Below are 15,721 nucleotides of genomic sequence, written 5' to 3' on the forward strand. Positions count from 1 at the left end.
TTATACTATCAAGTGAAACTTTTTATCCATGCAATGTTGCAAACCTTTTGGAATCTCCCTATATTCACCTTTGTTTCTTCTCTACCTCAATGAGTAACTACGCACATGGCTGAACTGTGTTAGAATACGGGGATTCATTCAACATTATCTATATTGCAAACGATAATAATTTAAAATGTGTTGTGGGTTTGGTAAAATGTTTTGCTTGCTTTGGCCAAGCAAATGGAGAAGCCAGAAGTAATGAAGCATATATCCAAGGATAGAGGATCAGATTCAATATAATATTTTAGGTGCACAAGTTATGGTGCTTCATTTCAGTAGTCTACCTTAAGAATGTTGAAACCAACACGTTACTTCTCTTTTGAGTTACGACTCTACTCTTAAGCGACGAATTCTTAAACCAAAGGACAAGAAACCTAGGTTTGTTTAAGACAAAGATATATGTTGTTGAACCCAAAGGTATATTCTCTTATCATGTCCAACAAGTCATGCTTATCCATGACAGGATCCGAGACTGTACGTGGTGAATTGCAGTGATACCAAAATAAAATAGTGCATCTAAAGATAAATTGCGATGTTATGACATGGATTTAGACCTTTCTTTTTCATCCAACTAACCATTTTCTGTGATGTATGAATTTTGAACTGAAATTATAAATTTCCGTACAATGTTTTGGTATTTCTTTGTGTCGGATTTGATAAGGGTTTCATTTTAAAAACATTATCAACCTTTAGATTCCTACAGGTATGCATAGCAACTTCAATGTTTATCTCTATATCTTACGGGAATCTACAAATCCTTATACTATAGTCAAATGGATATATGATTTTATATGTTTTCTTGTTTAGGGCTTCTTAGAGAGAGCTTTTATTCTCTCAAATCAAAGCCTTATTTAAAATAAATGAGACACATACAACCTAAATTAACAATATATTGCTAATGCTATATTATATATACATTACAAGTGTCAAAAAAATAGGCAAATGAGCTTCAACTAAACAGATAAAATATAAGACTTAGATTTTAATTTTTCACAAAAATTTTAAGTCCAGTCCAAGTTTAGCCTGGTATGAATATGACTAAATATATCTTGGATATAGTTTTACTTTACTAATTAACACCTAAGAGTTTTGGTTATTTGCTTATAGAAACTTACGTCAATAATTTGGTTAAACCATTAATCTTAAGATCTAGTTAGTATTTGCACCGTAATAAGCCCATACAAATGAACCATCATAAGCCCATATAATGAAATTTACCTAATAAGTGTAAATAGGTAAATCTAATGTCTAAATTATTCATTATTAGATATTTATTGTGTCAATCATTACTCAGATGAATTTAATCATCAAAGTATCTTTGTCAGTATTTTTTTCAAGATTAGAATAGTAAAAGCGAGAACATCAAGATCTAGGATAAAAAATAAAGAAGAAATGTCAACAATAATAAAAACATGTTTAAATATACTGTGGAGTTCATTTGGACATTTGTAGAAACAAATATGAAATTTATTTAAAACTATATTGTTTTTAAAGCTAGCACTTTGTTTTAAGAATTAAGTTTAAAGTTTTATAATCTACTATAACTTCTAACATGTATCCATAAAAATTTGATCACATCTAATCTTAATTATGGAACATTACAAACAATGTGAATATATATATATATATATATATATAATTTTTAATTAAAAAATATAATTGTTGTATTCATTATAACACAATCACCTCTTATTAGAAGTTTTTATAAGGAAATGTTTAAATGTGTAATTTAAAATATTAGAAGATTTTGCTCACTAAATAGAAAAACACAGTTTTTTTTTATGAATACAAGATTTTAGCATTCACTAGTTTGTAAATGAACATGTTCTTGTGAAAGCTTGAATGCATAAAGATTTTGAGCAATAAATTTAGTCACATTCATTATTTTCTTCAACTTTAAAGACTTATTTAAATAGGGAGTTGAGAAAAGAGTTCACTGCTATTCCTTTTTTACCCATTCAGACACTTCACTTCAAATTTTCATCTTCAAGTGTTTGTATGTTCACGCATAATCATAATAATACATTAAATGTACATCATGCAACATTAAATGTTTATCTCTTCTTTAAACAACATCCTATTAATTGTCATGATTTATTAGGCCTTGCTCAGAGAGCTTTCATCCAAACTAGAGTATAAAAACATAGGATCATACGTGACAAATAGCATTTCAAGAGTTGGCATTTGTTGCATTAAAATGTGTATTGACATGAAATAGGTTTAATGTTTTGCGAGATTTCTTGGTAGACATAAAGATGAGAACATTTTCTACAACACATAATAAACTCTTAAAGAATTTCGTTGGATAACTTATAAACTTTGTGAATATAGTCTAACAAGGATTTTGCTTATCAAACAAAACAAGAGATCACATGTGTCACATGATTTGTTTAAAAACTATTGTTTATAAATAAAGCGTATTCATCTAGTTTGTTTTTAGAATTCTTTATGAATAGGTATAGTCTACCTATGTATTGTTTTTGTTAACATGTGGGTTTTGGTCTAACCCCCCTATTTTTGTATTTTCTTTCTTTTTCTTTTTTTAATAATATTTTTTTCATGTGATGGCAAATGATTGTTGTTATTTGAGGTGTCAGCCTCGCTGAGATGTCAAGTTGCATAATGATGCCTAACAAGAAAACTTTTATAAATAAAAAAAATAAAAATAAATAAAGCGTATTCAAGTTTGCACTTTGTTGTTTAATAACAATTAATCAAAATCAATGAAAGTATCTTGAAATTTACTCTAAGAATTTCATAGTGCCTAAAACAATAAAAATTTAAGTATGAAAATTTTTCATAAAACATTAAGAGGTCAACTTTTCTCAAACATTTTGAAAAAACATGCAAACTTAATCATATAAGCAATGTATTAGCAATAAAGTTGACGGGGTTTCAAAATTTATTATAAAAAAGATCGAATAATCCTTCTTCTTTTGATATCTTACATTGCATATTATCTAATTTGTGCTAATTAAAGGAAGAGGAGTCCATAAAATTATTTTTGCGAAAATCATTATTGAATTGTTAGACAAAACACGAAAAATATCATTTGACTACCAAATATGATACGAAACTTGCAAAAATCTACGAAATATTTTTAAAACATAATTCAACTATCTATTCTTATATTTTTCCTATTCTTCCACAATGATAAATAACACAAATTAAATTTACACATTCAACAAATCAGTCATTACAAACAATTTTATCTTACTCAATATTTATTTCAACTAAATAAACTTTTACTTGTTTATAAAATTACAAAATTAAACTATATATATATATATATAAATTCTTTTGTAAAAAAAAAATTTATAGTGTAAGGAAAAGGAAAAAAGACGTTAAAAATATTTATGTAAAATAACATATAAGAACGATTACATTTAAATCATCTTCATATCCACTAAAGACGGTTTTATAGAATGTTGTACGTGACAACGGTTTGATGCATTATAATAGTTATATGATCATCTAAATTTTTATAAATATCACCCGTCAAACATTGACGATAATTTTAAAATTTATTATCATATCGTGTGATGAATTTATCATTTTGCATTGTTCTTTATTTTAAATAGATCGCATCATTTTCATAAAAGTAACTCTAGCTCAAATATCTAAATACTTTCGTGAATATTTTATTTTAAGATACATTCTCTATTTTTTTTATTGGATGAAGTTTATATATCATGGCTTTTTTGAGAAATAGGTTCTGAATACTTTATAAGATATAATTGCGTACAAATAAAAATTTATTTCGTTTTTTAATTTAAAAATGAATTAATAATTTAATTTAAAACAAAAGTAATGCAAAAAAAGAGAGTTAAAATATTCTTTCTTGAACTTTTTTTATCATTTAAGTAATGTAAATATGAATTACTTATTAAAGTAATGTAAATATGAATTACTTATGTACCTGTGTGGGCAATAATGGGTCCAGACACGTGTAACCTGCTATAGAATTGTTGAGGTGTCGGTGATCTTCGTGCCTCCTTCCTCAAGTCAGTATTTTGTTTAAGGTGTATTATAGTGAGTTGTAAAAAACGTATCTAACCTCTTTTTCTAACCCTATTTATAGTATTGTTTTGTGGACTTTTTGTCCTTTATGGGCCGGAGATCAATTATCAACTGATATCTGTATTTATTGTATTCGTTATGTTATATGTTATTTGATTCGGGTGGGCGGTCACTGAGACTGACTCATCTGGTATCGATCGATACAACACTTAAATTAATATGATATGAACTATTTAAATATTTTAATGCATAATATTAGAAAATGGATAATGAATATTTTAAATTGATAGGATTGGAGATATGAGTTTTTGTTGGGAAAATCTCCAGTTAGATTTAGACACATTTAGGTTCTGTTTGTTTCAAGGGTTGTACTGTTCAAGATGAAGGATGTGAGTGGATATCCATGGTTTGGATCAAGGGATTTGCAAGGAAAGGAGAGAGTGGATATCCATGAACAGTGATTTTTCTCATCCTTCTCATATGCAGAGATTTGAGGGGAAAGCCACCTAAGATGGTGGTGTTTTCTCTTTTTTGCCTTTTTTTTCTTTGTCATTAATGTAATAATATATATAATAATACCTTTTATTTTTATTATTTTTCCATCATAATTATCATATTATGATATTTCATACTTTATTATATATATTTTTTCTTCTTTATAAATAAATTTGTTGTACAATTCACTCTATATATAATATTTTTTTTATTATAAAATGTCCTCTAAAATATCTACATGGTTATGTATCTACATACAATCAAAATCAAAATCAATGAATATAAAAAACTTTCAAAATGTATAAATAAATATAACAATAAATTTGTATATGCTTAGATAATATTATTTTTATGATTTTTTTTTCATGTTTTGATAATATTAAATAACTAGTATTTTTTAAAAAATAATTATTTAATAGTATCGAAATAAATTATTCAATTGTACATAAAATAATTTATAAATACAAGGGTAAATTTGTAAACTTATATTTTACACTTTTAAAAAAAAATTAAAAAATCTCACAACAATTACATCACTCACAAACTCTCATAAACTTTCTTCACATATCCACTCTAACATACCTCAATCCAAACAACCTCACTTTCTTCACACTTTCTTCTCACATCCTCACACATCCACTCTTCAATCCAAACACACACTTAGCGTGTGTTTATTTAAGCCAATTTACTGTTGTCGACGACGGAAAAGGAGAAGCAGTTACGTTTGGATCTACTGATTTGATGAGAAATGAGAGCGAGTGGGTGCATAAATATGTATTGTTCCCATCTTCAGCAAATTGCAAAGAAAGATGAGGGAACCACGTCAGCTTCTAACAAAATACATTACGTCCTTTTTATTTCTATACATCACAATAAATTTTAATAAAAATCATCAAATTATAATCTAAATATAAAGTATTATTAATACTAATAATAAAATTATTAAAAAAATAATAATAATATTTAAAATTAATTTATAAAATAATAATAAAATTATAAATAATAATATTAACTGAAATAAATTTTTAAAATAATGATAATAAATGTAAACCAAATAATTTTAATAAATAATAATAATATTATTACTAATTATTTTTATTTTGTTTTATTTATATTAAATATTATTAATGTTATTAATAATAATAAAAATAAATATAATTATTTATAAATGAAACTTAAAATTATTTTAATTAACTAAAATATGCAAAAAAAAGACTAAAAATTATTTATTCTTCTTTTATGTACAAGGGTAAATTTGTAATCTTACAACTTTTACTATTCAAAATAATTTATAATATTCTTACAATCATCACATCACTCACCAATTTCAATAAACTTTCATCACACATCCACTCTACTATATTCCAATCCAAACAACCTCAACTTTCTTCACACTTCCACTCTCCCACACCTTCAAATTTTCACTCCCCGCACCCTCTAATCAAAACAAAGCCTTAGTGAATATATTTCTCCTTCCCATAGTACCAATTTTTATTCTTTTTTAAGACTCCATTAAATCTGAATGCAATAGCTCTTCCTATTAATATTAAATTTAAGAGGATACTGTAGTAGTACAAAATTTGAATAGTTTACCTATCAAAAATTAAAATCGCTTAAAAAAAAGGAAAGCATTGGTGATATATTAAAATACTTTGCTAAACGACTTTAGGTATAACATTGGGATTGAAAGTCCAATGCCCTACGTAGAGAAAGTTCCATCAGTTTTGAATGCAGCTTGTGACTTTTTATTATTAATCATAACATGACCCAATCGTGTCATTAAACAATATAGATTATTCAACTTTGTAATATTTTATATGGCAATAAAGTTGGTGGAATAAGAATCAGTTATATTATAGGGTTTTTTTTTATGAGAGTGGTGAAATTTTCTCCCCTTTTGATGTTAATTTTTAAAAAAAATTATAAATATAAAGAAGTTATTCGACCATGACGAGATATATAAAAATCATATTAATAATAATATATTAAATTAAATTGTATTAAGATGAGATGACTTATTTTAATTTTGTTATACAGTGAAGTTGTGTTACTTTTATATAATTTTATTTTATTTTTATAATAAAATCGTAACGTGTTTATACTAATTTTTTATATTTATAATTTTTAAAAAATAAATTTGGATGAAAAAAAAAACAAAAATTACAACTTTCTTAAAAAATAACAGCAAACAAAACCGTAGGAACACATGAAATGAGCAAGTGAAGTAACTATGTGCGCCCATTGAATTGATGCTGTCATATTGTTTGCCAATAGTCAATTCTGAAGTCCGAATATTATCATTTTCTGACATTTTAGCTTCCTTCATTTCCAATTATTAAACTAAAAAAATTATGAACAGGAACACAAACCTTCGAATTGTTCCTCTTTTCAATATTATCTTGGAAAAGTGGTGTATGAGTAGAAAGATACGATACGGGTTGGTGAAGGAAATAATCTGATTGCTCAAATAAAATCATATAATTAACATGTTTATAGGGATATATTCGATTCTACTTTCAGCCACAAAAAGCTTGCAAAACCACATTAGATTAGACTAGTGCAAACACAGATGGTGTATTTACATTTTTCTCTTTTATTTATTTTTTTTATAATAAAAATGTAACGTATATATATAAATAATTTTATATGAGTCGAAATTGAAAAGCAAAAAATGAAGTGCAGAAGTAGTTGAAAGTGAAAGTTATTTTATTTTATATGTGAGATTTTGTGTGAAAATGGGTGAGAGTATGTTTTCTTTATTGTCTTAAAATAAAAAACTAAGGGAAGGGTGGAGAGTCATATAAAAACTCTATATTAATATTAATTTAACAAATTAAAAAATAATTTTATATTCTAAGTAATTCATATGAAATGGTAAAAATACTCTATTAAATTAATAAAATGAGATATATTAAATAAGCTAGAATCGGAAAAAAAATTATTTACACCAAAAAACATTTATAACGGAAAATTCCCTTTATATATAGGTATAAATTAAAAAGAGTGTATAATAAATTGAATTCACTATTTTTTTATCCTATCTATTTGGTTTGTATATAAATGAATTTAGGTTATTCAGACTATAAATTATAAGGTGTTATTTATATATGAAATAATTATATTTAAAATTTAAATTTAAATTCAATAATATAATGTAATTTAAATTTAAAAAATATTTAACTTTCATTTTTATCTACTTTTAAAAAATTTAATTTTTTTAAAATGAATCAAATTAATATGTTGATCTGATTATTTTTAAATATTTAGCCTGATTTTTACTTAAATTTAAAGTCAACTATTAATTAAAGTAAATTAATCTCTTGTATAAGAGTAATAATTGAACTGAACCATACGATACCGAATTGAACTGCATTATCTTAAAAAAGTTAAATTATTTTAAAGAATAATGGATTTTATCAACTTACCTTTTAGTTAGCTTTTTAAAGACTGAATTTTACTTTTTAATAACATTATTTAAATTGAATTGAACTATAATTTATATTAAAATTATATGGAAAGTATATGATTTAAAATTATATGTTCATTTATAATGGTTCTGACAATTCAAAAAGAGATCAAAGTAGATTAGATTGTTTCAATTCACAAATTCAATTCGGTTAAATAATTATATAGTTTAATTTAATTTCATCAAATCATTCATTACTAAAACGACCACATTCTACATCGATTATTTGAGATTCTTTGATCGATAAATTGTACAAATAAAATAAAAAATGAGGACTTTCTGCACTAATTGTTAATCGATATGAAAAGTGGACATACCATATTGATTGGTTTTCAAAACAATGTAGATTTAATTGCATAAATGTCATTGTGTCGTTTATGACAATAATTTTAATATAACCAATATAATATAGTATTAATTATTTCTCATTTATGCATTTGTAACTTTTAAAGTTCAATTCATCTCTACAATAGTTTAGTTTAATTCATGCTTTTTTTTCTTCCTTCCTTGCTACCTTGATTGTATTTATAAATTCAAATAGATTTATTATTTATTGGCTATTATATTTATACATTGATTTAAAGTCAAAAGTGTTCCAATAATAATAACTTTACTGGAAATTAATAATGTCTTTTATTTCCGACTTTTAAGTCTAGAATTGTTGGATATCAATTCGATATATTCAATTTTGGATAAATTTTTTAAAATAACTTTGTACTTGTTTGAATGAAGTTGTTTTTATAGTACTTTTGCTTAATCGATACTTTTTTTTAAGTGAAAATACAATAAGAAATCGACATTTGTTTTCAGTTTCATCTTTGTTTGAAAAAAAAATTAGTAGGAAATAAGTTTTGTCCTTAATTATATTTTCATTTATTTAAGTGAAGAATTTTTGCTCAAAACAAAAGCTTAAAGTGAACTTTGTTTTGGCTAAGTTTTCACTCAAGTGTTACATTTTTTGTTAAGTAAAGCAGTTTTAGTTCAAGTTTTTTTTTTTTATTAATACTTGTACTGTTAAAGTTCTTCGTTATTTTTCTGTTAGATGAAAGTTTATTTCATCACTAGGTTAAAATTAACATTCTCGATGTATTTTTTGTGGGAATATGAGATAATTGATTGGAGCTTTCTCTGCATTTCTTGAAGTTCAAACTGCTCTGGTTGCTCAGTTTTATTGGGTTATACATGCTATTAAGGAAGCTCAAAAGATGGAGCTTACTAATGTCTGACTGGGATGTGATTTTGCTTTGGTTTGTTTTACATTTATTGTTAAGACTAATGTTCATTGGATACCTAGTAATCGATGGAATATTTGTTTTAATTATCGTGAGAAAATCAGGTTTAGGATGACTCATATTTTTCGTGAAGGAAATGTATGTGTTGATAAGTTGGCTAATTTATGATTTATTCATAGAGAATCTTTTCATTAGTGTAATAGGCTACCATGTAGTTTGTTCTTAGAATTCTTTATGAATAGATATAGTCTATCTATGTATCGTTTTTGTTAACATATAAATTTTGGTTTAGTCTCTCCACATTTTTGTATTTTCTTTTTCTTTTTTTTAATAATATTTTTTTTCATGTGAAGACAAATGATGGTTGTTATTTAAGATGTCAGCATAACTGGGATGTCAAGTTGTATAATAATATTTAACATGAAAGCTTTTATTTAAAAAACAGTTTTAGTTGAAGTTAAAAAAAATATTTTTTTTCTTTTCTTTTGTCATTCTAATAGATTGAATATGGATGTTAAATATAAATGTCAATAAAATATTGATTGTATATATTTATGCAATGAATTTCATTAAATGTTAGGTTGCGTATTAAATTTGAAATTTTGCATGAGATATAATTCTGTTAATATTGGGTTCACATAGCGAAAATATTAACTTGTTTTCTTTTTGAAGCTCCACTTCTGTTTGTTAGTAATAAAGGCGAAAAAGAATGCCGGAATAAGAATAAAATTTAAATACATAACATTATTCACGTGCTTTTCCTGAAACATATTAAAGAAGAAATATGAAAAATAAATAGAACGTAAAAAATAAAAAAAAAGTAGCACTGCGCTTTTAGTCTTTATTTCGAATGATTTTATATGTTATATTAGCTAGCAATTAATCGAAAAAAAAATTAGAAATCATATTAAATTTAAAATTTTACTTATTAGTTTTTTAAAATTTATTATTTTATTTTAATAAATTTTACTGTAAAAATTAATCAAAATAATCTTATTGTTAATTAATCACTTTAAGTTAAATTCGCAGAAGATGTTTTTATTAACTAAATACTTGATTAATTTTTCATACAAAAAACCATTAATAATGAAACGGGTGAATCATGTGTTAAGTCGATTACATCACCAACCATTAAGCTACACCTCTTGTTATTTATGTTATTAATATAATAATAATGATGGTCTCTTTACCACTTAGTAGATATATAGAGAACAACGCGCAATGTAAAACTATTAATATACTCGAACTCTCTCAAATTTAATCACTAATCCTAAAATATAATTTAATATTATTTTCAAAATTTAAATTTCAATATAATCATTTTAAATATCTTGCATTAATTTATCATTTGAAATCTTAATAATATTTTATAGCCATATAATTCATTGTCAACTCTTTCCCAAAAAAACTTTTTATTTCTCTCTTAGATGTGAATTATTCTATATTTCTACCCGTTTACTTGATTCGATTATTTATTTTCCTTATATTATAGATATTTAATTTTAAATATGCTAAAAGAATTATATAAATTAAGAAAATAATATAATGCATAATTTTTTTTAATTATTCGTACAGTATCAAATTCATGAGATAGAACCTTATTCAAATTGTTGAAGCGAATGATTAAGGATAATAATGTAAATGGTCATAACTAGTACGTTGAAATTTGTGTATTATTAGTGTCAAACTTTTACGCCATTATTGATTATTTGTAGGATATAATATAACTAATTTGCTTTTCTATAATCACATATATCGAGATTAGTTATCTTTTATGTTTAAAAATGACAACTCTCAGTTAGAGTTGTTAAAGGAATAAGGTATATGCTGGGTTAACATATATTATTAATTAACTTACACACTAGTGGCTGTGATAAATACATTTTTAAGGACTTACAATTAATTGAATAGTTAATTTAAAAGACAATAAAAAAAATTATAATACGCATTAAATTTAAATCTATATTTAACTAATGTATTACTAGAAGATCGAGCATATGCATACACGTATCCATTTAACTAGTCGATTTTTTTAGTTATTCCGTTAAACATCATACAAATTAATTAATACTGTAATTAAGCAAACATTACATAATGATCACATAAAAATTACAATTAGAGATAATTTAATTCCATCGGGCCGCATTAATCCATAACGTCATAAACGAAAAATCACTCCTAAAAGAAAAATAATAAAACTTTGATCCTAAACATATAACACACTCATATTCTTAAAACTTATTAGAAAATCATAATATCATTGCACATCGAAATAGTCAAAAGAACAACAAAATGGAAAACAAAAAATTGAAAAAAATACAACAAACAAGGAAGTTTCATTCCTACAATAGCAACTTGCTTGTAAGAACAACTATTAGATTAATTATGTGTTTGACAAACGCTCACATGATATTGTTTATGCGTTGTTTTAGCTATTCCCCAAACTAATCTATACATATACCCATTTCATGAATAGCAGAAAATATATATTTTTGGTGAAAATTTGTCGTTAGAATTTAATGATCGCACGTTAATTCGCAAACCTAACATAAAATTAAGCATTTACATTATTCCTGACTACATCTATCTAAATATCTACATGACGCAAATGTAGATAGTATTTACGTCCAATGATTTGATTCAACATTAAAATACTAATTGATATGCAATAGATATATACCAGTGGGGCATAACTCTAGTGGCTATAATCAAAATTTGAAACCATCGCATTATATAAATTGTTTAAGCCTTTTCCTGCAATCTCATTTCATTAGTAATTTAAAAAAGTGTTCAGCTATTAATTTATAACATAATCAAGACTAGAATGAAAATTGACATTTCACCAATCACATAAGATTCTTCTCGATTAATTTTCTCTTTTTTCTTGATTGTTAAATCACTTCCCCCTTTAACTTAAACTATAGAGAGAGATTTGGTTTACTTTCACTAAAACAAGTATTATTGTAGTGAAAAGTTTTAAGACTTATCTTCGGAAACGTAAGTGCAATTGAAGTGAGTTTTGTCTTTTTTTCTTAATAATTATATATATATAAGCAATGGTGTATGATATCATGTAATTATAATTTTCCTCCAATTTAAGTAAAATGTTTTTTTTCTCCAATTATAATTATAATTTAGTGTATATTTCTGTTTTTGATTATAATTTGATAGAGGTTAATGGATAGATATTACTCAAAGACAGCGAACAAGTACCTTTCTCACCAACTATTACGTTAACCACTAACCTCTTTCTTAACCATGGAATCCACCCACCGACGTTTCCCGTTTCTTGCTCCCTCTTCACATTTTTGTTTTCTTCTCATTCAATCAAACCAAACTTATCCATATTAATTTCACTACACTTTCCAGGCCTTCTCCTCCTCTCACTTTAACTCCACTTTGCTCTCTTCTCATCCAAACACAAAGGATCGACCAAAAACAATACATATGTAACCAAAAAAGAACAAACATTGACATCACCGTCGAACTAAATCCACGAAACCCAAAAACACTATTCATAAATATAGCAAACATCATAAGTGGTGGCCCTTCTTCAAAAACAGTAGACACCTAAAATCAGGATCATCATCATCATCTCCTCCTCAGTACAACAATACGAATCAACATTAAGAAGAAGAAAAAAACCAAATAAAATAAGTCCCTTCCTCTATGATCATGAGATCATTCTTCCACAGCAACAATCTAGCATATGGATCTTCTCAATGATATAGCTAGTAGCTACTACTACCTTTAACTAGCTGTCACTAAATAAGTTATGGTCATCCCAACCAAAATTTTCCAAAAAGAAAAATTACTGCAAATATGGAATCCGATCCATATCTTATCTCTCTCTCTGACAGTGAATATATATATATATATATATATATATGCACTATGATTAGATGAAAGATGAAAGAAAACCTAACTCTAATACCCATTAGAACACTAAATATGATTAATCTTCGAAGCCCACTTTCTTCCAAATGGCATTTCTGACACTGCGCAAGTCCCTGCCTTTGAGAGTCCTTCCAATCCCTTCATGCACCGACAGAGAAGCTCCTCTTGTCCTAGCGAGATATTCATGAGGGGGTACCCTAGTCCTAAGCCCTTGCCCTTGGTTTCGTTCATCACCATCAAAGTTTTCTTCTTCTTCTTCTTCATCGTCACTCTCCCACCTGGGGTGGTCCTTGTAGTCCTCCTTCAAGATCTTGGACCAATCGGGTATGTTAACGGGCAATGACGACGCTGAGGGCACTCTGTCTCTCCCTCCTCCGTCAACCTTGTTGCTATTATTCCTCGAAGCTCTCTTCGGAACAGATCGCGAACCCGAAGAGGGTAACCCCTTTTTGCTGTGATCCGCGGCGGAAGAGTGGTGGTTCCACAACTCGGCCTCGTCGAACTCGAACATGCCCTCTTGGGTTTGGCCCAAATGGGTGTCGGAGGTTGTCGGAAAGATGTAACGACTGGTCTTTGAAAGAAAACTCTTCCTTGACGCCATTGATCAGAAGAAGCTTGTTGGTTTCTCTCTCTCTCTCTCTTGTTTTTTTGTTGTGTTGTTAGGTTGTAGGTGCCTTTGTTTTCAATTCCCAAGAGTTGAAATAACATTTATTTATATTGGTTTGGGAGTAGTGGATAAAGCTAACCCCTCTGTCTCTATTCGGTGTAATTGGCCTCACTTCTTTTAACGTGAATCACCCTTTCGATCTGCTTTATCTTGATTCAGGAATAATGAACCAACACGTTTTATTTTAATAACAACTCTAACAAAGGTTTTCTTTTCTTTAACCACGTAAACCATTTCCAACCAACAATTTCACTAATAATTACTCCATCCGTTTTCTGAACCCATCTTCAAAAGTTTAACGAACAAATATTTACTCTTTCATCAAATATACCTCCACTTATTTATTTATTTAATTAATTTAGTATTAACTAATTTTGTAAGATATGGATAAAGTTTAAGTTGTGATTAAATGAAGACATTAATGATGATGGAGGGTGTGTGTGAGAAAAAACGTGGGACAGGGACAAGTGTTTATTATTAGAGAGAAAATACATGTAGGATAAGAGTATGTGGTGGGTAAAAAAATGGATTTGGCACAGACAAATGAGGAAATAGCACGTTGGCAGCGTAAGTTAGCCACGGTGTCTTCATTGTTGAACTCAACCGGTTCACGTCTTTGAGTGAGTGAGTGCTGGAAAAGAAATAGATAAGGGCCAAAGTTATCCAGCTCCAGAAAACGCACACGTGGACCAACCGAATATTTCGTTTGTTAAAAAACGCGTGCACAAAGTAAGACAAAACTTCTACGTTTAATAATAATTTATTATCTATACTATCATTAATTCTTCTGTCACATCACTTTCTCAAGGATTGGATATACTACAATTCTCAAATTTTATGTTTAAATATCTTCTCTGTACCGTATATTTATTTTGTTGTAAATGCAATTTATATATTTAAAAAAAATGTCTTCGTTAAACCTCTGTTAATGAAAATAAAAACTACATGTAATCTACTTTTATAAATGAGAAACTGAAAATTTATTTTTAAACACTGAAACTATTAAAAACTTTATTAAAGAATATTATCTTTAATGTTTAACTATTAATGATAGTCGTTTAAATTTATTATCAGACAAAAGTTAAAGAGATAATAGTTTTAAATTAAAATTTATGAAATAAATTATTTTAATCAAAACGTATCATCTCTTTTTTATATGAATCATTCAAATTTGAATTTGAATTTATTCAATAATATAATAATATTAAACTTTATTTTTATGAAAACATCTATAATTTTGAAACGTATATATTTTGCTAGTATAAATAAAAAAAAAGGAAAAGGAATTTTTATGAGATAAAGAACACTTATTAATTTTTAAATTTTTCAAAAAAATCTTAAATGACAAGAGATATTGACGAAGAATATTTTTCTTTTCAGGTAAACGAAATTGAATGATGAATTTGAGGAGTGAAAAGAAAACAAACAAAAAGTTGAGATTATTTAGACTAAGTGAAAAGTAAACAAATGAAAATTTGCTAATCATTTAATAGATAAAATAAATTTAAATTTAACTATAAAATACTTAAATTACTCTTGTTATTATAAATTAATTTTAACTAAATAGTAAATTATAATTTTATTATTATTTAGTAATTATAATTTATTATTTTTATTATTACTATTTTTTAACTTTATTTATTTTTATTATCTGTTTGGATTGTGAGAAAGTGTAGAGAAATGAATAAAAACATTATAAGTAATTTGATTAATGTAAGGAAAAAAAATATAAAAAAATTAATATAAAAAAATTATAAATATTAATTAGAATTAAAATAAAATTTAAATTAAAAATATATATTATATATTAATTAAATATTAATTAAAATACATTTAAAATAATAAATAAAATATTTTTACAAAATATCAAAATTTTAGCTATTTTTTATTTTAATTATTCTT

General features: G+C 26.0%; 1 protein-coding gene across 1 annotated transcript; it reads right to left on the reverse strand.

Annotated features, from left to right (window-relative positions):
- Window positions 1-12,743: 12,743 nt before the first annotated feature.
- LOC137830260 (protein S40-4) lies at window positions 12,744-13,960 on the reverse strand. The gene has a single exon (XM_068637461.1). The coding sequence runs from the start codon at window positions 13,751-13,753 to the stop codon at window positions 13,211-13,213; it is 543 nt and encodes a 180-aa protein (XP_068493562.1). The 5' UTR covers window positions 13,754-13,960; the 3' UTR covers window positions 12,744-13,210.
- Window positions 13,961-15,721: the final 1,761 nt, after the last annotated feature.

Source organism: Phaseolus vulgaris, chromosome 7 (genome assembly GCF_051622355.1).
Source record: "Phaseolus vulgaris cultivar YP4 chromosome 7, ASM5162235v1, whole genome shotgun sequence".
NCBI lineage: Eukaryota > Viridiplantae > Streptophyta > Magnoliopsida > Fabales > Fabaceae > Phaseolus > Phaseolus vulgaris.